Source organism: Dioscorea cayenensis, unplaced genomic scaffold (genome assembly GCF_009730915.1).
Source record: "Dioscorea cayenensis subsp. rotundata cultivar TDr96_F1 unplaced genomic scaffold, TDr96_F1_v2_PseudoChromosome.rev07_lg8_w22 25.fasta BLBR01000588.1, whole genome shotgun sequence".
NCBI classification, from domain to species: Eukaryota; Viridiplantae; Streptophyta; class Magnoliopsida; order Dioscoreales; family Dioscoreaceae; genus Dioscorea; species Dioscorea cayenensis.
In genome coordinates this window covers 15,729-38,320 of record NW_024086979.1, presented here as the reverse complement: position 1 = coordinate 38,320, position 22,592 = coordinate 15,729, and the positions used below count along the sequence as shown (strand labels likewise).

At 35.2% G+C, this 22,592-nt stretch overlaps 2 protein-coding genes across 2 annotated transcripts; one reads left to right on the top strand and one right to left on the bottom strand.

Annotated features, from left to right (window-relative positions):
• The first annotated feature begins 335 nt into the window (after positions 1-335).
• Positions 336-10,501, top strand: LOC120254710 (potassium transporter 23-like). The gene is given in 11 exon segments (XM_039262763.1): positions 336-635; positions 3,053-3,281; positions 3,562-3,810; positions 3,941-3,991; positions 4,120-4,313; positions 4,316-4,382; positions 8,271-8,323; positions 8,454-8,568; positions 8,717-8,971; positions 9,274-9,422; positions 9,425-10,501. Coding segments are annotated over 11 exon segments (2,502 nt in total). The 5' UTR covers positions 336-389; the 3' UTR covers positions 10,319-10,501.
• A 1,085-nt stretch (positions 10,502-11,586) lies between these two features.
• On the bottom strand, positions 11,587-12,533 carry LOC120254709 (EG45-like domain containing protein). The gene is made up of 3 exons (XM_039262762.1): positions 12,398-12,533; positions 11,693-11,969; positions 11,587-11,593 (listed from the first exon to the last, which is right to left on the bottom strand). The coding sequence occupies exons 1-3, from the start codon at positions 12,504-12,506 to the stop codon at positions 11,587-11,589; spliced, it is 393 nt and encodes a 130-aa protein (XP_039118696.1). The 5' UTR covers positions 12,507-12,533.
• Positions 12,534-22,592: the final 10,059 nt, after the last annotated feature.

Below are 22,592 nucleotides of genomic sequence, written 5' to 3'. Positions count from 1 at the left end.
TTTATTTACCGTTCAATCAGTCTTTATATTATAAGACTATTCTCAAGTGCTTTAAACTCATTTTTTATTCTATTTTATTTATTTATTATTTTCGAAATATATATTAACTAGGAGAGATAGAGGAAGACGACATGGTTGTCACATGTGGGCATCCACATCATTCAGCTTACAAGTTCTGGAAACCAAGTCCTCCAATTGAGTTACTTGGCGACTGTATTGAACTTGAACCAATCTTAAGCAAACCCGAGCCCGAACCCGAGCCCGAGCCCGAACCCGCCAGCACTGTCAGGTTGTTACTTGTAAGATATGGTCATTGCCTCTGTTCCCGTCCGCGCCCCAATCATTCACTTCCTTCTGATTCTTGAGAGGAAGGAGGAGGAGGAGGCGGAATGGAGGAGGATGTGATCGAGGAAGCAAGTGCACGTTTGACGAGGTCGGAGTCCAGGTGGGTAGATGGCAGCGAGGTGGACTCTGAGTCGCCGCCGTTGTCACTCCAAGAAGCGTGGAGCACGATGCATGAGGGCTCACCCAGTGGGGGCTCGTTCCGGAGAAGGTTGTCTAAGAAACCTAGGAGAGTTGATTCCTTGGATGTTGAGGCTATGGGCATCGCCGCCTCCCATAAGCATGGCCCCAAGGTACGGCTCTTAGTTCATCTTCGTTTGTCTTCTTCTTGCTCTTTTTCTTTCTAGGTTAGGACGGATTTTACAGTTTGCCCTCATGTTTGGATATCTTGTTTGTTGGTAGAAATTGTTATTTATTTAGTTATTTATTTATTTATTTATTTTGAAAGTTGTGAATTTGTTGTTTAATGTTGTTGTTAGTTGAGGAGATTGGAAAGGTTTTGTGTGTCATGGGAAATTGGAGTGACTATTTGAAATTAGGGCATATTTCAGCGGTAAATCAAACTGAATAAAATCACTACAAAAGAAGTGAATGCATTTAACTTGGTCGCATGGAGTGGTTGATTTTTTCTTCTGATTTCTTGATTATCTCACCACCTCTGTGTGCTTTAACAACTGGATTGTATTTACCCTTTGTGTGCTATTCTTTCTGATTTTTTTTTCTAGGCCATGACCTAGACTTTTTGTGCTGAACATGTCAATCTCTTGTTTCTCCTGTCATCATTTGATTCTTATATATGTATATATATATATGTAGATATATATTTATATATATATATATATATGTATATTCTTTTCTTGATTGAAACCTTATAAGCTGCTAAAATCATAATCACTTGACAACACGTGTACACTAATTTAGCTATCAAATGTCAATGTTGTGATTGCTGCAGAAGGTGATAGGTAGTGGCTGTAAAATTAATGATTTCTGCTTCAGTTGAAAATTGCTTTTTGTTGTTTGGTTTGATATCAGACAGACTCTCTCACATGAAAATGAAAAACCATTGTTTACTCAAACTTTAGACAGTATTGCTTTAAATATAGGGTAAACTAAACAAACAATTTATGAGATTCCTTTTAACCAATGTTGTCAGAATTGGATTGGTCCAACTATTATAATTAATTGGGTTTAATTGAATTGGAACTGCTAGGTTTAACTATAGTGAATCCAATTATACTGGATTGTAAAAACTTTTATATTTCATTTCATGAAAGCTAACTTACTAGATGAAGTGTTGAATTGTACATTTTTAGTCAAACTGCTGTTTAGAAACTTCTGATCTAGCAAAATTGAAATAGTAATGGTAATTAGCCCGATTTTTTACAAACATAGCTTTGGATTCAACCAACAGAATGGAAATTGGTTCAGCATCCTGTTGACAAAATTTTTAATAAATCAGAGTTTGTTTTATGATCTTCTATTTTATAATTAAAGTGTATTTTGATCTTATCAAACTGCTGGTCTGAATGGATGATTTTTAATTAGTATCTGGTTCAGTTTTGGCTTGACCACTTTCCTTTTGACCATTTTAACTGATTTCTTCTAATTTTAGCCCTGAAAATTTTCCTTGTAATGTCTTGGTATGAATTCAAGTATCTTATGCAACATATATTAAGTAGTTCTATTGAAACTTGCCCACAATTTTCATATAGTGCTTCTTTGACAATATCAGTAATTTATCACATTCTAAGTAATTGAGAATGCTTTCAAGGTTAAAGATATGTTTTAGGAGCAGGCCTTTGACAAGTGTTCTTTCAGACTTTGACATAAAAATATTGCTTCTAGATTTAAGTCATACCATTGAAATGTCAAATTGATCTAAACAAATATCTAGATTCTGGTGGCTCATTTGTACATGCATAATTCTTCTTCTCTAAGCAGGGTATTAATATATATATATATATATATTGCCTTCGTAAAATGTCATTTTTTTTTTTAAAAAAAGTCAATCACTCTCTTTTGAATACTTATACTTGTAATTGGCCTTTGGTTTTTCTTTACCATCCCCATGGCACTATTATTGGTGCATGATATGATTTGTAGCAATAATCACAAGGGTTAGTATTTCCATCTATTGCACCACTATTCCCTCTATCTCTCTTGCCCCCGGCATTTTATTATGTATTCATCTCCAAATTCAATCTTGATTTTTTCCTTTACTTCTTCCAAGTGGTCTTCGTCTATGAGGGGTTACGCTTGGTCTAGTGTTTTATGATAATCTTTTCAAATCAAGTTTGAAGAAAACCCAAGTTTTACGACTGTTTTAGAAGGTTGCTTCACACATATAACCGGTGAAATTACCCATGATTATATATTAGTCTATATCGAATATATATGCCATAGGATGGCGGCGATGGCCAAAGCAAAGTTGAATACAAATTTTAAGGAGGAAAATGAAGTAATTTATGAAAAATGAGGTGGTAACTACTTTTGACTTTTTAAGGTGTGATAAGTGAACCCTCCTCTCAAAATTTTCTTGAAGTTCAACTGGATCTCTCTGTCTGATGCCTATGAAAATAATGGCATGTAAATTACTGTGGAAAAGTTGTGACGCAGACAACTCTTTTTGCCTCGGATCAGTACTCTAGGCAACTCTCTCTTCCAAATGCTAATTCTTTTATTTATTTTTTCAATTTTTTGCGCTATTCAGGATTTACCACTTTGGGGTGTGTTTGCAATGGCATTTCAAACTCTTGGTGTGGTCTATGGTGACATGGGCACAAGCCCTTTATATGTCTTCAGTGATGTATTCGCCAAGGTTCCTATAAAATCAGGAGATGATGTCTTGGGAGCTTTATCATTGGTTATGTACACAATTGCGCTCATTCCTTTTGCAAAATATGTCTTTATAGTGCTGAAAGCTAATGATAATGGAGAAGGTATGGAACTAATAAACATGGACGATCTTATTAATTCTCATTCACATTGGTTTTCCAAATCAAAATTTAGCTAGGATTTTCATTGTTCATTTTAACTCACATCAAATAATGAAGGTTACTTTCATTTATAGTAGAATCAAGAGTGGTCCTGATCAATTAAAGTTTCTTGTTTTTTCCTCCATCTTTCACTCAAGTGCTTTAATGATTTTTGTTTTTTAAAAAAATGTGATATTTACCAGTTTTAGTAGCAGGATTAAAATCGTAGTGAGTATGCTTGCAGGTGGCACCTTTGCATTGTACTCTTTGATTTGCAGGTATGCAAAAGTCAGTTTACTTCCAAATCAACAGCAAGCTGATGAAGATATTTCCAGCTTCAGACTGAAGATACCAACTCCTGAGTTGGAAAGGGCACTTTACATAAAAGATAAATTGGAAAAAAATTCTTTGTGGAAAACACTTCTCTTACTACTGGTTTTGACTGGAACATCAATGATAATCGGAGATGGTATTCTTACTCCATCAATGTCTGGTATGCTGGTTTCTTCATAATTCACCATCCACCACCATCTACCTCTGCTACCAAATCCGAACACCTCTTCTTTATTTGGTGATACCTCCTAGTCCTCTTCCTATTAAACTGTTTTTTAACTTCCTTGCAGTAATGTCTGCAGTCAGTGGTCTTCAAGGTGCTGTTCCTGGATTTAACACAGGTCATTTATCTTGCTTCATTCCTTACATTTTCTGAATAAATGTATACGAAGTTCCATTGAGCGAAAATGCTAGATATAGTATTATAACTTTCAAAGAGATTTTCTGATTGTTAAAATTATCTATGCAGATGCAGTTGTTCTTGTCTCAATATTGATTCTGATTTGCCTGTTTTCCATACAAAGATTTGGAACTGGCAAAGTTGGTTTTTTGTTTGCTCCTGCTCTGGGACTTTGGTTCTTCAGTTTGGGTTCCATTGGAATATACAACATGTTGAAGTATGATCTCTCTGTGTTAAGAGCATTTAATCCAGCTTATATCTTTCAGTTTTTTTCAAGAGGAATGGAGTAAAAGCATGGTCAGCTCTTGGTGGTGTTGTGTTGTGCATTACAGGTTTCTGCATTTAATTTTTTCTTTTTCAATACTCAAGAGCTAATTTATATGTTCTTTTTATACTTTAATATGAAATCATCAGTCAACCATCCTGCAAAATACTGCCAAATCACTTAGTCTACTGTGTTACATATGTTTTTCTTTCAAAAATCAACCAACCAGACAAACAAACAAATTATCTTACACATGCATAAGTTTTTGTGTATTTTCTGTTTGTGTTTGTATGTAGATGGTCGATGTGTGCTTGTGTGGAGGTATCCATATGTGAAGCATAGGCATGTATGTATGCAGATGAATGGGAAAAGGAAATAAGCACACATGGTAGTTTTAGTCACTTTAGGCCTTGATGCAACTTAGATGGGTTTTGATGCTATTGCGTGCTGATTGGTCCATTACATCAAATAGGCTACAGTAATGCGAAGTTTACATTAAACTATGCTAACACTTACCACTGTCATTTGTAGAATAAGATGACATTATATATGATAGGGTTATCAGATGTGCATAAATAATCATATAAATCTCATGTGGCTATTTTTATATGCGTCATTTGTAGATATCCTTGTGAATAAACATCTGCTGACCTTGATGAGTCCATTTGACAATTGCTAGGATTTGTGGTGAAATTCTAGTGGTTTTTAGTGCCCAAACAACCTAAATAATCATTCATTCTTACAAATTTAAAGGAAATGTTTGTTTGGCCCCAAAACTCCTAAAATGTATTTGTCTTAGCCTTTCCATCCACCGCTGGTGGTAGGTAAAACGAGCCAAGCTTAAGTGAGCTTGGCCTCGTTTGGCTTGAGATTTGCTTCACTGAACTAGACTCGAGCTTGCGCTCAAGCTTGGTCAAGGCTTAGTAACAATGCTTGAGCTTAATGAGTCGAGATCACAAGTGCTAGATAAGTTGAGCTCAAGGCAATGATCGGCCCAGTGAGTATGTTGAAGCTTGAGAATGGAGGCAGTGCAAATCGAGGGCTGGTGCTGGCAAGTTACAAAGCAACATGGGATAGGAAAGGAGACAGTCTTGGCATAGGTCAGCTCTCATCTCCTCTTAAGGCAGTGAAAGCATTCTTGCACATCACATGGCTACTCATCTATAACTGAATCCTTTGATACATACCTAAATGCCTGAAATACAAGAATATTTCCAAATTTTTCATGTGATCTATTAAAAGTTCCTATGTTAATCAAAAGAAAAACAAGATAAAAGATTTGATTTTGGGGAATAATTAATTAGGGATAAAAAATATAGGTTGTCATGGAAGCTATCTAAAAATGAAGAAAAGAAGCATGAGGAATAGGGAAGAGAAAAGTTAAAAGAGAGGATATAGAGGCTAGAGAGAAGAAGATAAGATACAATTAATTCAAAGATCTGTTATTTTTGAAAAACAATATTATTTTTGTAATTTAATGGCTAATATTTGTCAGTGCATTCTCTTGCGCCCATTTCTCAAAAAATAAATAAATAAATAGATGATAAATATATTTAATATTGTAGTAAAATTTATGATATGGTCTTATATATATATTGAGCCTTATCAAACATGCCAGGATATGTTCAAGCTCTATTTATTTGTTTGATAAGGCTCAACATCATCTAGCGTTGCTAGATCACTGGCCTACAACCAGTAGGGCTATTAAACTAACCAATCCATTTGTATTCTACTGGGTTTTTGACTTGTTCAAGTTTGTTCGACTATAAATGGCCGAACTTGGGCTTGTTGGTGTCCTTTATTTTAGATAAAAAGACCATGGTCATCTTTTTGATGGCGAAGATTCAGATGTTAGGCTCTAGACAATAGCACATCAAATGTGGTGGGATCAGGGCGTTGGTGGAGGTAGATGAGGAGTTCCTAGATGAGCACGGCATCCATGGCGCCAATGATGATTATGTTGGCATAGATTTTGTGGAGGATGCGTGATTAAGGGTTTTGAAGGAATTTTGGGCAATGAAGACGAGATGCTGACATAGAGGCCTAACTGGGAAAAAATTTATTGCCACTTGGCATATGGTGTGAATAAGTGTACTGCAAATGCAACGACAGCAAATGCCATTCACCAACCTTCGACTAGGATAAGTTTCTGTGACTTACATTGTTGGACGAAGGGGCCAAAATGAATAAATTTGGTAGTTTGGTAGCCATGAAGAAACATATGTGTCTGAGGCATTTTATATGCTGTGAACATAAACAAATAAATAAAAAAAATACATGTAGAAGTTTCAAATCAAGTTTAATCCATGCATTTTTAATGTGCTCATCAAGATTGGTTTTGTGAATTGTCTACTTGAATTATCCATCATGTTTATGTAATCATTTTTTGCATCAGAGTCATCCAGTATTTTGTTTTTTTATCCTAAAAATGTGTGATTTGCGTAGGCATTTTCTTAAGTGTAACTGATAGTGAGGGTTGCTGATTTAATATAACTTACATATGTGTTACATTTTAGCATCTTTTTTTTCTTCTTTCCATATTTATAGCTTCTGACAAGTTCTTAAGTTCTTAAATGATTGAGTTAAAGTTATATAGCTTTAAGTCCTTAGGTTATTCTTCATTTTAAGAAATTATCATTCTTCTTGTATGCGGTTATTTTCTGAGTATTGTTTTGCTCTTCATCCTCTGTAATTTAAGCACATGGTCGGTCGATAATAAATGTGCTTTACTTATGAAAGTAGAAACTGAGATTTAAAGCCATGAATAATGAGACACATTCTTGTTTCCACTGCTGACCTAGACAAGACATGTTTGTATGACAGTTTGGAATTTATTATACTTCAATTTTAAATATGTGATATAACTAGTTCTGCTAGAGGAGCTCAATGCATCCTAAAAACTTTTTTGAGAGGTTGACAGACCCAGAATCATATTTAATGCCAACATATAATTAACTAATCAATGTGAGACTATATTCTCTGATTTGTTCCCTTAGCACATGCTAGCTTTTTAGCTAGTCAAGTGGTACACAAGCTAATCATAGATGCATTGACCACAATATCGTGATGGATAAACTCTATTCATTGTAAAAGCTCAAGCCATAGGAACAAAGACCAGTTTGGTTGGATGGAATCTGTCGTTAGCAAAGTCGGCATATTGTTTCTGATGAAAATGACTAGCTCATCTGCCATGTGACTTGCTAGAAGATTAGCATGCATCAAAGGGGCATATTGCAGTTTTAGAGACAATAGTCTCTCCTCAGTTAATTAAGTAATCGCTAACATAAATATATAAGTGTGGTTGCCTCGTCCTATCTGCTTAAGCTTTTAGGTTGGATTTAGCCAATCTGAAAATCACAAAGATAAAATAAAATAAAAATAAAATACTGAACCAAATTAAATATATACAGTTGAGTTTTATGCAGTTTTTCTTAGGTTGTTTGGTTCAATTCAGGTTGCTAAACTTTTAAACTGATTGGTCCAATGATGTCATGTTAATAAGGGCAAAATAGCCATGGAAATTGCTGAGCTTTTAGTAGGACTGCATTTTTTGTTCAATTATAATTCCATATAAAATTGTAAAAAACTGGTTACAATAAATTGCTGTCCTTTTAAATAGTTACCCTGTATGCTTCCTGCTGCTAGCTAAACCATCTTGTATTCGTATTTGTAAAATCTAACTTATTCTCAGTTATCCTTTATTGCTGGCTATTTCCAGTAAAGGCTGAACATATTAGAAGGGGCTACAAATTAAGAAAATATTGCAGGAGGAAAACCTGTTCGACAGATTTCCTCTAGTGTAACTCGTGTTGAGCCAATCTAATGCTCTAATTTTTTTTTGCTGCTTTTTTTAGTGAGGCTTTGATTCTGTTATTATAACATGATCCTAGCCTGAACTACCAATGTGTCTACTTTGCGATGAAACTTTTGTGTTTTTTTTTTAATTTCATTGTAGGAGCTGAGGCTATGTTTGCTGATCTAGGCCATTTCTCTGTAATATCCATTCAGGTCTTTCCTCTGTTACCACTCAATTCTTTTTTTTCTTCTAAACTGTTTTGTAATTTTATGTGGGTTAAATTATAGAAAATCTTACTGTGGTTAAGTTTTTGTTGTTATGTGTTCTGTCACTTCTGTGCAGATTGCCTTCACTTGTGTTGTATTCCCATGTCTTCTTTTAGCTTACATGGGCCAAGCTGCATATCTTATGAAAAGTCCTAGTTCAGTAGAGAGGATATTCTACGATTCTGTACCAGGTAATCTTTTTGATATTAATACTTTGTTGTCTGATGACAATCTGCAAATCCCAATTCTCACTCTAATTCTTTAGATCTTGGATAAGAAAGGAAATCAGTTTGAGGACTTGGAAATTTAATCCGTTTAATGTATGAATGTTTTCGACAGATATCTTCTTCTGGCCAGTATTTGTGATAGCCACCCTTGCTGCCATGATTGCAAGTCAAGCCATGATCTCAGCAACCTTTTCCTGCATAAAGCAGTCTATGGCTCTTGGTTGCTTCCCCCGGTTAAAAATAGTTCATACATCTAAACGATTCATGGGCCAAATCTACATTCCTGTCATCAACTGGTTCCTGATGATCATGTGCATTGCTGTTGTTGCCTCTTTCAGAAACACTACTGACATAGCTAATGCATATGGTTAGTATTTCCTGCACTTCATACATCCTTTTATACGACTAAGTTTTTTGTTTTATTTACAGTTGCATGAATTTTATGTCAGATAGGAACCACACAAAAGGTCCTAAGCCACTAATTTCCATTGTCTCAGTATAAGAGTGCATACATGTTATCGCCATCTAAAAGTGATTAGGTCAAACATAGTTCTGTACTTGTGTTGCTTGCACTGCTATAAGAAGAATTACTCGCTCTGGACTTTTTAGGCCTTATTTCTGGGTTGGAAGAACTTAATAAATGGTGTTTTATTGCTGTTCTTCCCGCAGGCATTGCGGAAGTGGGTGTGATGCTGGTGAGTACCACATTAGTCACAGTGGTGATGCTTCTCATATGGCAAACAAACCTGTTCTTGGCCCTCTGCTTCCCGGTGATATTTGGAACGATTGAACTCATTTACTTATCTGCTGTCTTAACAAAAAAATAATGGAAGGTGGATGGCTGCCACTTGTTTTTGCTTCCTGTTTTCTATGTGTTATGTACACATGGAACTATGGCAGTGTATTGAAATACAAGAGTGAGATGCGGGAAAAGATTTCGATGGACTTCATCCTTGAGCTTGGATCCTCACTTGGCACTGTTAGAGTCCCGGGAATCGGACTTGTCTACAATGAGTTAGTTCAAGGTATCCCATCGCTCTTTGGGCAATTCCTAATCAACCTCCCTGCAATTCATTCCACCATCGTATTTGTTTGCATCAAGTATGTTCCTGTCCCAAAAGTTCCACAGGAAGAAAGGTTCTTATTCCGAAGAGTATGCCAAAAGGATTTCCATATGTTCCGTTGCATCGCTCGGTATGGATACAAGGATGTCAGGAAAGAGGACCCTCACATATTTGAGCAGCGTTTGGTCGATAGTCTCGAGAAATATTTGAGACGGGAAGCCCAAGAGCTTGCACTTGAAGTAAGCTCGGTTGAGCTAAGTTTGGACAACATGTCAGCAAGTTCCTCAGACCGAATTGTCCAACATGGAATATTAGAACTCCAAGTTCCGTTACTGTCAGATCAAAGGTCAGAAGTTGCTAGTTCTAGCATTTCTGGTCCTGATTGTCACCTTTCAACACTTCCATCTAGTGCCGTGCCTTCAGATGAGGATCCCAGTTTGGAATACGAACTCTCTGCTCTCCGAGAAGCTATGGAGTCAGGATTCACATATCTACTGGCACATGCCGACGTGAGGGCGAGGAAGGAGTCTGTTTTTCTCAAGAAACTAGTCATAAATTATTTCTATGCTTTTTTGAGGAGGAATTGCAGGGCAAGTTTTAGTGTCCCACACATGAATATCATCGAAGTCGGAATGACATACATGGTTTGAACTAAAACTTGGTTCTCAACCTTCTGCTTCATTATTATATCTGATTTTTGTAAAAAAGGTGCCAGGAGTGTAGGCAAGATAAGATGCCTTGTAAGAACCTCCTGGGAGGAACAACCGAACCTGATTGTGTGTAGATTTGTAGTGTATTATTATTATGACTATAGTATAATGTGAAAACAATGCTGCAGATTCTACTGTTACTTTTTGCCTGATTTGAATGGTCTTTTGCTCTTATATGGTATTATTATTATATAAAATTTCATCTTTGATGCCAATTATGTAGATATATATATATATATATATATATATATCAAGACGTTTCTGTTTAAGAATATTCAGGAGGAAGGTAGTAGTTGATATTGTTGTGACAGTTTTATTTGGTTGTTCTGTTTCTTGCCGTTGTGCCCAGTTTTTGTTTCATGTGTTTAACCATTTTCAATCAGTTTTTCATCTTTCATTAAATTTTTAGTTAAGGGACAGATATACTATACAGCCAAAAAAGGGGGGAATAATGTGGTCATGAATTTTAAGGCATTATTTTTTCATATGAGATTTATATGGATGGCTTTTTTAATTATTATTATTTAGTTAATTTTTTTTATGTGGTTGTATAAGAGATTTGAAAATCTTTATAAAACTTCTTTCATATTTTCATATATATTTTTTTTAAGTTTCAGTGGGCGGTTATTAATTAGAGCTAGTTCTTGAAGAATTATTGAATAGAACTTGTTCACCGATCCGTTGTTTTTTTTAACATAGACTTTCAAAAGATTGATACTATTTGAATAACGTGCATTGAAACAATTACTATTATACCCTTCTAATTAACCGATCAAATATAGTATTCATAAAATCATTAAATAATAGAAATATGTATACCTTTCAACCGTAAACTATTCTTAAATTTTTGCCAATATTCATTTTATTTTTTTTTAAAAAAATATCCACCTACTTTAGTGCTTATATCAGTTTTATTAATTTCCTATTTAAATCCTCCACTTATTTAATTGTGGTGCTGAATTAAATAACATTTTTTTAATTTTTTAAATGCACAAACAATTATAATATTTTGAAGATCAAGCAGAAAATCAAAAGCATTTAAACATATATATTTTTCCCACTCTTGTAATGAAAGACAACCAAAGACAAGCATACAAGTAATCAACATAATTCAGTGCAAGTAAAACATGAAATCAGAACATAGACGAACTCAAAGCAACACATCAACAGCAACAACCACCTTCTCCATTTGAAACCAAATTCAGCTCTTACAAACTGCATAAAAAAAATCCAACAAGACAACAAACATTAAATTCAAGAAACACTAAAGATACTCAAATTGATGAAATGTCAGAAATGAAACATAAAACTTGCCTTTCAATGGATACTTCAATCTTCCCGGCATCAGGATCAGCAGTCTTGGCAAAAGCTTCTTGAGACAAATCAATGGTTCCTTGGCAACCAGACGGGCAAAGATCGACAAGCTTAACAACAACAGTCCCTGATCCTCTGCAAGGGTGAGGGACACCATTGTTCGTCCCGGCAATACATTTTACTTTGAATAAATGCCCACAAGCACGTCCATCATCGAAGATTTCATGACTCCCCGCGGCGATCATCACTCCTTTTACTTCAAAGCCGCATGCAGCAGCTAAAGGGGCACATGTTTAAGATAATAATGTAATAGAACAAACCAGACTTTTACAATAAATGTTGTATAGTTTTTTATAATAAATATGAAACACACCAAACACAATCTAGCCTAAAACCTTGTAGTTACTCTAAGAAGTTAAACTAGTCATGTTGCAAACAAATCAAATTAGCAAACAAAACTCTAATATCATATTAGCATAAACCAAACATATTATCTAAACTCAATTCTATCCAAAACTTAAGCTGATAAAATGAGAAAATAAATCTTATATATTCAAATTCATATTTTTTAATTAACCGATGTGGGATTATTAGTTATTCTAACCTATATTTCATTAAGTACATATATATAAATGCTCGAGCAAATTACACCTTTGTTTATATATATATATATATATCTATACATATAGTTTATGCAATGCTTACGGTTATATGGTGGAGTGTAGAAGGTTGCAGTATCTGCAGAGGATGACATGAAGTTGGTGATCAACGCAAGAAGCAGTGTTGCTAGGAAAATGAAATTATAGTGTGCCATTTTTAGTAGTTGTATATCTTAAGTGTGTGTGACTTTTCTGTTGCAATGAGTTGAAACTATAAAAGTTCTTTATATAGAGATACAAGTAGCATGCCAAGTTAAGAATGCCATGACATGCAGTTGAGTAAAACCATGGAGGAAGGACAGTGAAATGCATCAAAAATTTGTCTACAGAGAAGAAAGCAGAAAAGTATGGCTGGAGCGGCAATTAAGAAATGGTCATTACTGGTTAAGCTAGAAATTAAAAGAAAGGAGAAATGACACAAATGTGATTGTTTCTTATTGTTTTCAAATGGAAAGGGACAGATGGTATAAGCCTGTAGTTGTTTCACTTGAAAGAAGGATTTGATAGACAATGTCTTTCTTTTTTTTTTAATTAGTCAGTGGCAGTGTAGTGCCTTGTGGTTAGAACCATCCAACAAGGACACATTATTAATTAGGATAAAAAATATTAGCTATACACTCAATGCATTGAATCAGTGAGATAGATGTACCATACACTTTAGTCCTTGATGTACACTCTATGTGCAAGTTTTTTTTAACCCTTTAATTTGCTCATACTATAACAATTATATGAATTAATATTAAATTAATAATATTCCTTGATAAGCATATATATATATATATATATGATATATCTGGTTGATGTTGCAATTATAAAATCTGCCGCTACAAGTACTATTTTAGTCGATAAAAATGTGTAGCGGCGGATTAGAAAATTGCCACTAAAATCTGAGTCACAGTAGAGTTTGCGGCGGATTTATATATCTACAATGACACATTACAACACCTATATCGGCGGAATTTTCTGCCGCTACAGTATTCTACAAAGCCCAGCAGTTCCTTTTATTTATTCATGTTCAACTTATCTTATCAAACATTATCTCAATCACTACACTATAATTATGATGCCATTAGACAAACAACTTCACCATTTATTGAGTCATATAATGTTTTTATCAAATATCTTTTTATAAAAAATAGACAAAAATTTATAACGAAATAATAAGAAACCACTCCACATCAAAAATTTATCATCTACATAATTGCAAGGAATTAGCCTCGCGTTTTTCTATGAAAATGGACTGTTGAGGATTGCGAATCAATTTTTCTCCAATAGCATTTGAAGATATCCAAACCCATATTGGTGACATAAGACCATAGAGATGTTGCTCCAGCATTAAATGAAAATCTAAATGAATACGGTGTCCATACTAAAAAAAAACAAACCATTATCATTTTAAAGCCAAAAAACTCACCCATAGAGAGAAACACATATGGCAAGCTAAATTTGTGGCATACCTTGTTTCTAGTTCTTTTTCTATTTTAGTGAATGGTGTTCCTTCCCCTTGGTTTTCTTCTTCTAGGGGGGTCCGTCAAGGCGACCCTATTTCTCCGCACTGCTTTATCTTAGTTGCCCGAATTTCTCCTCTATTATGAGCAGAGCCCTTTAGTATGAATATGATTCCCGGTTTTGATTGTAACCTCATATCAAATTTCAATCATCTTTTATTTGCCGATGATCTCATCTCGATCACCCGAGCCACCCGATGCAGCAGTCTCGTAATATTATTGTGTGTCTTGCTATTTATTCTAGGTTGACTGGCCAGTGTGCTAACCTTTCCAAATCCCAAGTTTTTCTCCCCTCCTGGTTCAATAGTAGAGTTGCCTCTAGTATTTGTTCCATTTTGGACCTTCCCCTTTCAACTTTTCCCCTGCTCTATTTGGGAATTCTCATTTCACCTAAAAAGCTTAGTGTCCAATCATTTTCGCCTATGATTGATAAGATTAAGAGCCTGTGTGCTAGGTGGAAAACTCTTAAGCTTTCTTCAGCTGCCAAATCTATTCTCATTAATTCTTCTATTCTATCGATTCCTACCTATTATTTGTCAGCCTATCCTGTTCCGGACTCTGTTCTTCAGGAAATCACTAAAGTTGTCAGGGACTTCTTTTGGTATAAAGGGGGCAATGGAAAGGGCATCCATTCTGTTGCTTGGAGTTGTGTTACGAATAATAAATCTGAGGGGGGCCTAGGGCATCGAAACCTTCTTCTTGCTAAACACTCTCTTATGGCTAAGAATGTCTTCAAGTACCTGAAAGCTGAGAATGTGTTTTGGGTCGACATTGCTCGCCAAAAGTATGGTTGTCTCAATTTTTGGAATGATCCCATTCCTTCTAAGTGCTCTTGGGTCTTCAGAGGCATTTGTCTTTTTGCAACTGTTCTGAAGCCTAACTTGTGGATTAAAACTGTCAATCCGTTGCAAACATCATTTATGCTGGATCCTTGGCTTTTTGATGTTCCTTTAGCCTTTAAACCCACTTTCTTGAATGTCAATGTTGATTTTCTGGATATTAGATTGATTGATATTGTTACTGATGGGCAGTGGAATAGTCTTTATCTTTGTGATATCTTTGGTGACTACCTGGGTTCTTCTGTGTCTAACATTTGCTCTATTGATTGCGGGGGGAATAATTATTGGGTTTGGCATCCAAATCTGCTAATCTGAATATGTCTTCTGCGATTTATAACCATCTTAATCAAAATTCAAACTCTTTTCTGATTTGGGAGGGTTGGCATAAGCTTTTGGCGACTTCGTGTTGCTCAGCGTCAAGCATTTTGTTTGGATGCTTCTTCATGGTAGAATTTCTACTCATCGATTATCTTAACGACGATTAACCTTGGTCCTAGATCTTTGTGCAGCATGTGTAGTCTTGATTTGGAATCTATTGAGCACTTATTTATTGATTGTTGCAAAGCCCAACTGGTTTGGAATTTGGCTTCTCAGGCTTTGGGAAGAAACTTGTCTTTCCCTGATAATATTTCTTCTGGTGCTTGGATCACTGACTATAATCTTTCTTTGCACTCGTTTTCTTTTTATTGTCTGCTATTCTGTGGTTCATTTGGAAGTCCAGGTGTGAGGCCATTTTTAAAAGTTCTAGTCCAAATTTTACCAGTATTGTTCGAGCGAAGCCCATGTGAAGGCGTTTTTGAGCGAGAGAATGCCTCCGGTGTTGGTCGGCGCCTTATCCTCAACAATTTTTTTCAAACTTGGATGAATGTTTCCTCTCTATGCCCACAACTGGAATTGCTCAAAACAAGGTTGGCCATTTGGGTTTTTGTTTCAAACCTGACTTATTCCATTTCATGTGCGAGGAACCGCAAGTTCAGTAGCGAGTCAGCATTGGATTCGAGATCGAGCTTTGATACCGCTCTTAGAACAGATCCCCGGATCGGCAGCTGAGTGTTCGTCGTATTCTGCATTGTAGTCGGTCTCTTCCCCATCTTCTGAATTCTGTCAGTAGTCCGATGACCTGGCGCTACTCCCACCCAGTTTCGGATGTCAACCATCTTCTTCTGTTGGCGGGTGATCCTTCCTTTGTCGAGATCCCCGGCCGCTGGAATGCTCCAGCTTTTGCACTCTCTGTTGCTGGTGCGAATCTTCACAACTTAAACCTCTTCTTATCTGGTCGTGATCTTCCCCGCTGGATCATGAAGCTTTTGTTGGACCACGGTTTTACTTTCTGATTTCCTTTTCCTTTTTATTGTTGTAATTGGTTTTTCTTTCTTGTTTAGTCTTGGGCTGGTTTGTAATGTTTGAACGCTTTGTAACTCTGTTTTATTTTTAATAAATTAGCTCATCGAGCTCTTTCTCTCAAAAAAAAAAAAAAATTTGTGGCATATGTAAATTGAAAACCCAGCATCATAAGCTTAATTTATGGCATATAACAAGATTTTGTCAATCAACTTCCCAAAATTTATTGAAAAACATGAGGCCAAGATTCCTGATAAGCTCTAAATTTTAATCCCAAGAATATCCATTATTTAAAAGAATTTTATTATCCATGCTTTGGAATTATGAAACTATGAATATCTAGAATAAATCAAAGGGAAATAAATTATAAACACAAAAATAACCTCAAAGAAGCTATTGTGGAATGCCCTATCACAGTGTCACATATTTCAAATAGATAACATCCAGTTAAGGATGTGAAGAGAAATGTAAAATACAAATTCCAACTTCCAATCATATTTCTATGCAGATATGATGGTCATTCAAAAATGCTATTGAGTTCTAGTTGTAGAAAAATTAAAGTCAACTTAATAAATTTAAAGTAGTAAATACATTTATAAGAACCTGTATAAAGCATTTGAATCATATATCTATTTCTGGAATAAATTACTGAGAATTTTTAGACATTGTAAAAGAACTGAATTTACCAGAAAGCTTCGGGGTTATTGCTGAAACTCTTGAGGTATTCAGTGTCTACAGTCGAAGTTCCTGGATCAGATCCATATACCTTTTTAGAAGATTTAGTAGTTTCTACTAGTTGGGTCACAGAATATTTAATAGATGCATCTGTTTGATTGTCTGATGAAGAGGATTCATTTTCTTCTTCTTTGTCTTCTTCATCTTCTATTTCTTCAATAACAACACCTACATGAGAGGAAGACAAATAGGATAATTAGAAACGAGGAAGAAAAAAGGACACCAATCAAGTAGCCACATGACACAACATATAGACAATGAAAGAAAAAAAACTAAATGTACCGCAGTGGGCATTGCTATCACCACTTTTCAATAGTTTTTCTTCTATATCTCTGCAAAAGATCAGGAATATCTATCAATTGCCATGCCACATTTAAAATTTTTTTTCTAATTATTTGTTCCTAAGTGCTAATTAATTAGCTTGGTCTTTAACAGGAATAGCCTCATCTGGAGGTACAACCACTGGCGCATACTGCAAATAGGTGGATAACATGATTTTAGTTTCTCAGCCAAGAAGAAATAATAGATAGCAAAAGCCATAGAAAATGAATAACCTCATCCCCATCTTCACACATAACATCAAGACCGCTCTCCTCAAAGTCCCAACCAAATATGTGTTCCAGTCTTCCTTTAAGTTTTTGGTATGCATGTGAGACATCAAGTTAGCTTGTTGTACTAAATCTTGTGCATGGGCAATTACATTTAATCACAGACTGAAGCTGAGTCAGTCTAGTGTTTAGAATTATGGTGTATAATCCCTTCTCTGAATCATATCTAAAATGCAGATGTAGTTCTTTTTTATTTAGTTTACTAAAACTTCAAACAAGTGAACTATCCTCCTCCTCCTCATGCCATGCATATACCTTATGGATTTCAAAGTTATTATTGTTTTGCTGAAATTAAGGGATTCTTGTCATTTGATTTTGTTAACAGAATAGAAACATGGATGAGTCAAAGAAAGGGTTCAGCCTTCATACCCAAGTCAGAAGATCTCCATCAACAACAGGAGCTTGTAACAGGTCAATCAAATAAGAATTGGCCCAGTTAATGGCCTTTGAACCTAGTTTATCAGTAAAAAAAAATCAGTGATGTAAATTTCCAACTATGAACATATGCTCTAAGTAATTGTTAAACTTATGAATGATCTGATCTAGTAATAAATTATTGCAATGCCCAAATTCCTTGCAAAATCGGAAGTTCTTTAATGTTCAAAATGTAGGTGGGGCTGTCAACAGGTTGCGCTAGCTTGAGAAAACTTGAATACATGGCCTAAAATTTCACAACTACGCCCATGGCCTACTTCTTTCAAGACTCAGGTCAAGCCTCCTGAAAATGAGTTTGAAATTACACAAGCCTGAACACAAGTTCAATTGCAACTGAATATTTTAATATGACATATCAACTTTGGGTAGGGTTAGCACTTTTTAATATAACTTCAGTTCAGACAAAGAGACTAGGCCATAAGTAAGTCTGTTTATAGTCCTAAGGCCATGTTTGGATGACTGTAATCATTCCTTTACAGGGGGGATGATTACTGACCCTGATGGATACCCGTGTTTGGGTAACCATAAGGGTTGAATGATTACCCCCTGTAAAGTAATTGAACAGCTATCACTAGGGTAATAGCCATTACCCCCTTATGAAAAGACCATAATGCCTTTATTAAATAATATTTTCATATCTTTTTCAGATTTCGTCTGCCCTAATCTTGAATTCGTATCTCGACCGCTGCTCTTCTCTGGCTTCGTCCACCCTCATCTCTTTCTCAGATTTCATCATCACCGAAGCTTCACCCGAATTAGATGATTTTTCCGGTGTGAACTAAACTCTCTCTCGGATCGGCCTTTGGTGCGAAATTTTGGTTCAATCTCTCACCGAAGAAAGGTACTTGTTTGATTTTTTTTTCTTACTACTTGTTCAGATATTTGGGAGGGAGTGAATATCTTTGATGTGAGTACTTGTAATTGACTATACTATTCTCTTGATACCACTTTGCTTTGACAGATCTTTTAATCTTATGACAATCGTTTTCAACCTTTATTATTTGAGCTTGTAATTTCTGTTTTGGTGCTTCAAGTATATAAAATCTGAGCTTTCGAAATAATTTCATTATTTCATATGTTTCTTTGACAGCTTCTGTTTTAGTTCTTCAAGTTTCTTCCTTATTTGTATGTGTATATTAATTTACATATTTTCCCACTTTTTGGTTGGTCGCAATTGGTTCGACCATTATATTTTTCTTGTATTTTGTCATCATATATTCATATCTTGGATAGTCAGCTTTGATGTTGGTTTTTATCCACAATGTTTTGATGGTCTTATCAATTACTTGTTTTGTTGAAGACATGAACACAACACTTGGGCTTTGCAAGGGATAATGCTTTATTCTTTACATATTGTTAATAAGAAGATGAGCACCCGTCTCCATAATGCATTATGATTTTATTCATGGCTAAACTCAAATCATGTTGTTGATTATTTATAGGCTCTTAGATCATATACCTTCTCATTCTCAGCCAAGTGGAATTGTATATTGCTAGTGAAGTTGTTGTCTTCCATAGTTTACAATTTCCTGTTGTAGATTCGGTCAGGCTAATGTATTTCTTTTGTTTTATTTTACTTTATTTATTTTTTTATGCTGTAATGGCCTTCAATTTTACAGCTATACAATAGACATTGACTTCCTTCATAGCTTCTTTAGTTATGCTTCATTTTAGCATAAAATTAAATCAATTGCATGGAAATTTATTGTTACAAATTTATAGCTATGACCCATGTGTTATGTTCTTGAAACAAAACTAGCTATTGTGATTATCAGTCAGGTAAACAAAATTTTTTTTTTCTAACAATTTTTTATGATTGTATATTGCTAGTTGTGATAACATTATTTTGGTCGCTTGCATATTCTTGTGTATATGTTTATTCTGGTAGCAATTATTATTTAAAGCAAATTTCTTTTATATTTTTACAAAGTAAAACATAAAATAACTAACGAGGTTTAGGAACTAATGTGTGTCATTGTTATTTTAAATATGGATACCATTCACAAAATCCGGTTGTATTTTGCATTGTACATATACTATTTTTACATTCTAAACATCATGATCGTTGCATGTGCAAGAAAACAATGCAATGATAGAAACAAAAGAATTCAATGTGAAATTGGGTCAACATCAATTAGGCATCGCAAACAATAGGAGTATTTACAACGGGTGGTTTATGAAAGTGACATTAAATGCATTGATAAACTACGAATGGATCGTCGTTGCTTTCACAATTTATGCTAATTGCTAACCACATCAAGTGGGTTAAGAGGCACGAGAAGTATTAGTTGAAGAGATGGTTGCAATGTTTCTAACCATTGTAGCACACCATGTAAAAAATAGGGTAATCAAATTTGGCTTCGTGCGATCTGCCGAAACAGTTAGCCGCCATTTTCATGCTGTACTGAAGTCAATCATTCTCTGCCATGGTGTACTGCTAAAAAAACCTGAACCCATTCCAGAAAATTCAAATGATCCTAAATGGAAGTGGTTAACATTGTTTAGGTTTCATTTTTTTTTTTTTTATCTTTCTTCATCTTAGTGGATAAGTACTAATTTGTTTTCTCCCTACCATAGAATTGTCTTGGTGCATTAGATGAGACACATATTAGAGTAAATGCGCCGAAAACTGATCAACCACGATATAGGACATATGAAATAACTACCAATGTACTCGGTGTTTGTAGTCAAGACATGCAATTTATATATGTCTTGGCAGGTTGGGAAGGTTCAACACATGATGGTCGGGTTCTTAGGGATGCTATTACAAAGCCTAATGGATTAAAGTTTCCAAATGGTAAATATAATATGCTTTGATTGCCTTCAAAATCTTTCTTACAATCAAATTGTAACTTACATCAACATATGTGTGCATTCTAGGTTTCTATTACTTGGTCAATTCTGGATATGCGAATTATCCAGGATTTCTTGCACCTTTTCGAGGCCAACGTTATCATTTGAATTCATGGCCAAGTGTCCATCGCCCAGTAACACCTGAGGAGTTTTTTAACATGAAACATGCAAGCGCTAGAAATGTAATCGAGAGGACATTTGGTCTTTTAAAAATTCAGTTTAAAATCCTAGCAAGTCCAAGTTTCTACAACATAACCACACAACGGCGTATTATTAATGCATGTTGTTTGTTGCACAATTTTATTAGAAGAGAAATGACAGAAGATCTTGCAGAGAAAGAGGTTGACTCTTTGCCCTTGGAGGAAAATAATCCGGATGAAGCCGATAGCATCACAACCGTTGAATTAACTAATGAATGGACTCAATTTAGACTTAACAAGGCCTTAGAGATGTTTAGCACATCACAGACACATTGATTTACTCTTGCATCTAATAGTTTGTGCTTTTGTATAACATATACATTCCAGACATTTTAATTTTGATGATTGTACTCATACATTTTAATCATGCATGGTAATGTTACTCTTGTTTCTACTTGGTTGTGTTTTGTATTTTAAATCATCATTTTCCCTGCATGTGTATTGTAGTATGGACTCAGACACACAGCAAAGGGGTAGGGGACAAAATAAACGCTTTAGGACACTCGAAGAAGATGAAGCCTTAATTAATTCGTTGGTTGAGCTTTCGATAGACCCATTATGGCGGGCTAAAAATGGGTTTCGAGGTGGATATCTTCTTCAATTAGAAAGAATGATTAGAGGAGAAGTTCCACAAACTATGCTGAAGGCCATACCAAATATTGAATCACGCGTGAAACTACTAAGGCATAAAACAAATGCAATCGCAGATATTCTACGCATGAGTTGGTTCAGTTGGAACTATAAACACTCTACTATCATGTGTGAGAGAAGTGCATATGATGAGTATGTCAAGGTATATATATATATATATTTATTTATTTATTTTTATTTAATAAATTTTAAGTGAAGCACACATGTTGTTAACTGTATTTTTTTTCTTATGCAAAACAGACTCATAAGGAAGCAATTGGCTTGTATGGCAAATCTTTCCCATTTTTTAATCATCTTGCACCAGTTTTCACCAAGGACAAAGCTCAAGGCAATAATTGTGGTGATGTTGGGGATGATGCAGTATAATATGAAGAAGATGTTAACATTACAAACAATGAGGATGTGGGTTTATCTCAAATGCCAATTGATGATTTTTTTATGTCAACTCAGGTACCAAATGAATCACCATCATCCACGCCATCTGACAGTAGTGCCACAAAAACATCTACTCGTTGAAAGAGAAAAGGACATGACAGTGATCCAACAATGGACCAAATGTCAGAAAATTTTAGGAGTTCTATAGATATGGTTGGGCCAGAGTTTAAAATATTGGTTGATACTGTAGTCCGCACTGCTGAGTTTGCAGCTAGAGAGGCTGAATGTGCAATACGCAGTGCTGAATCTGCTGCCCGAAATGTTGAAATTGCCAAGCGTAACACCGCAATTGCAGCCAGCAATGAAGCAACCCTTGTAGAAATTGAAGAAAAAAAGAGTTTATTGGGGCAAGTTCTATTCTCAATTGATGGATTGATTGATGATGAAGCGATATTCATGTTGCAGGTATTGGCAAAAGATGAAGATCAACTCAAAGTATTTTGGGGTCTTCCAAATGACAAAAAGCTTTGTTTTTGTCGAATTTGTTTAGCGAGGATGTTGTATTCCCCACCTAGTATCTAAAAATCACCATGGTAAGAATTTTAAATGCATTTTCTATCTCCTTGCATGTAAGAAAAATTTAAAAATTTAGTTCTTATTATTGTGAGGCTGATTTTGTACTTCTACAATCAAGTT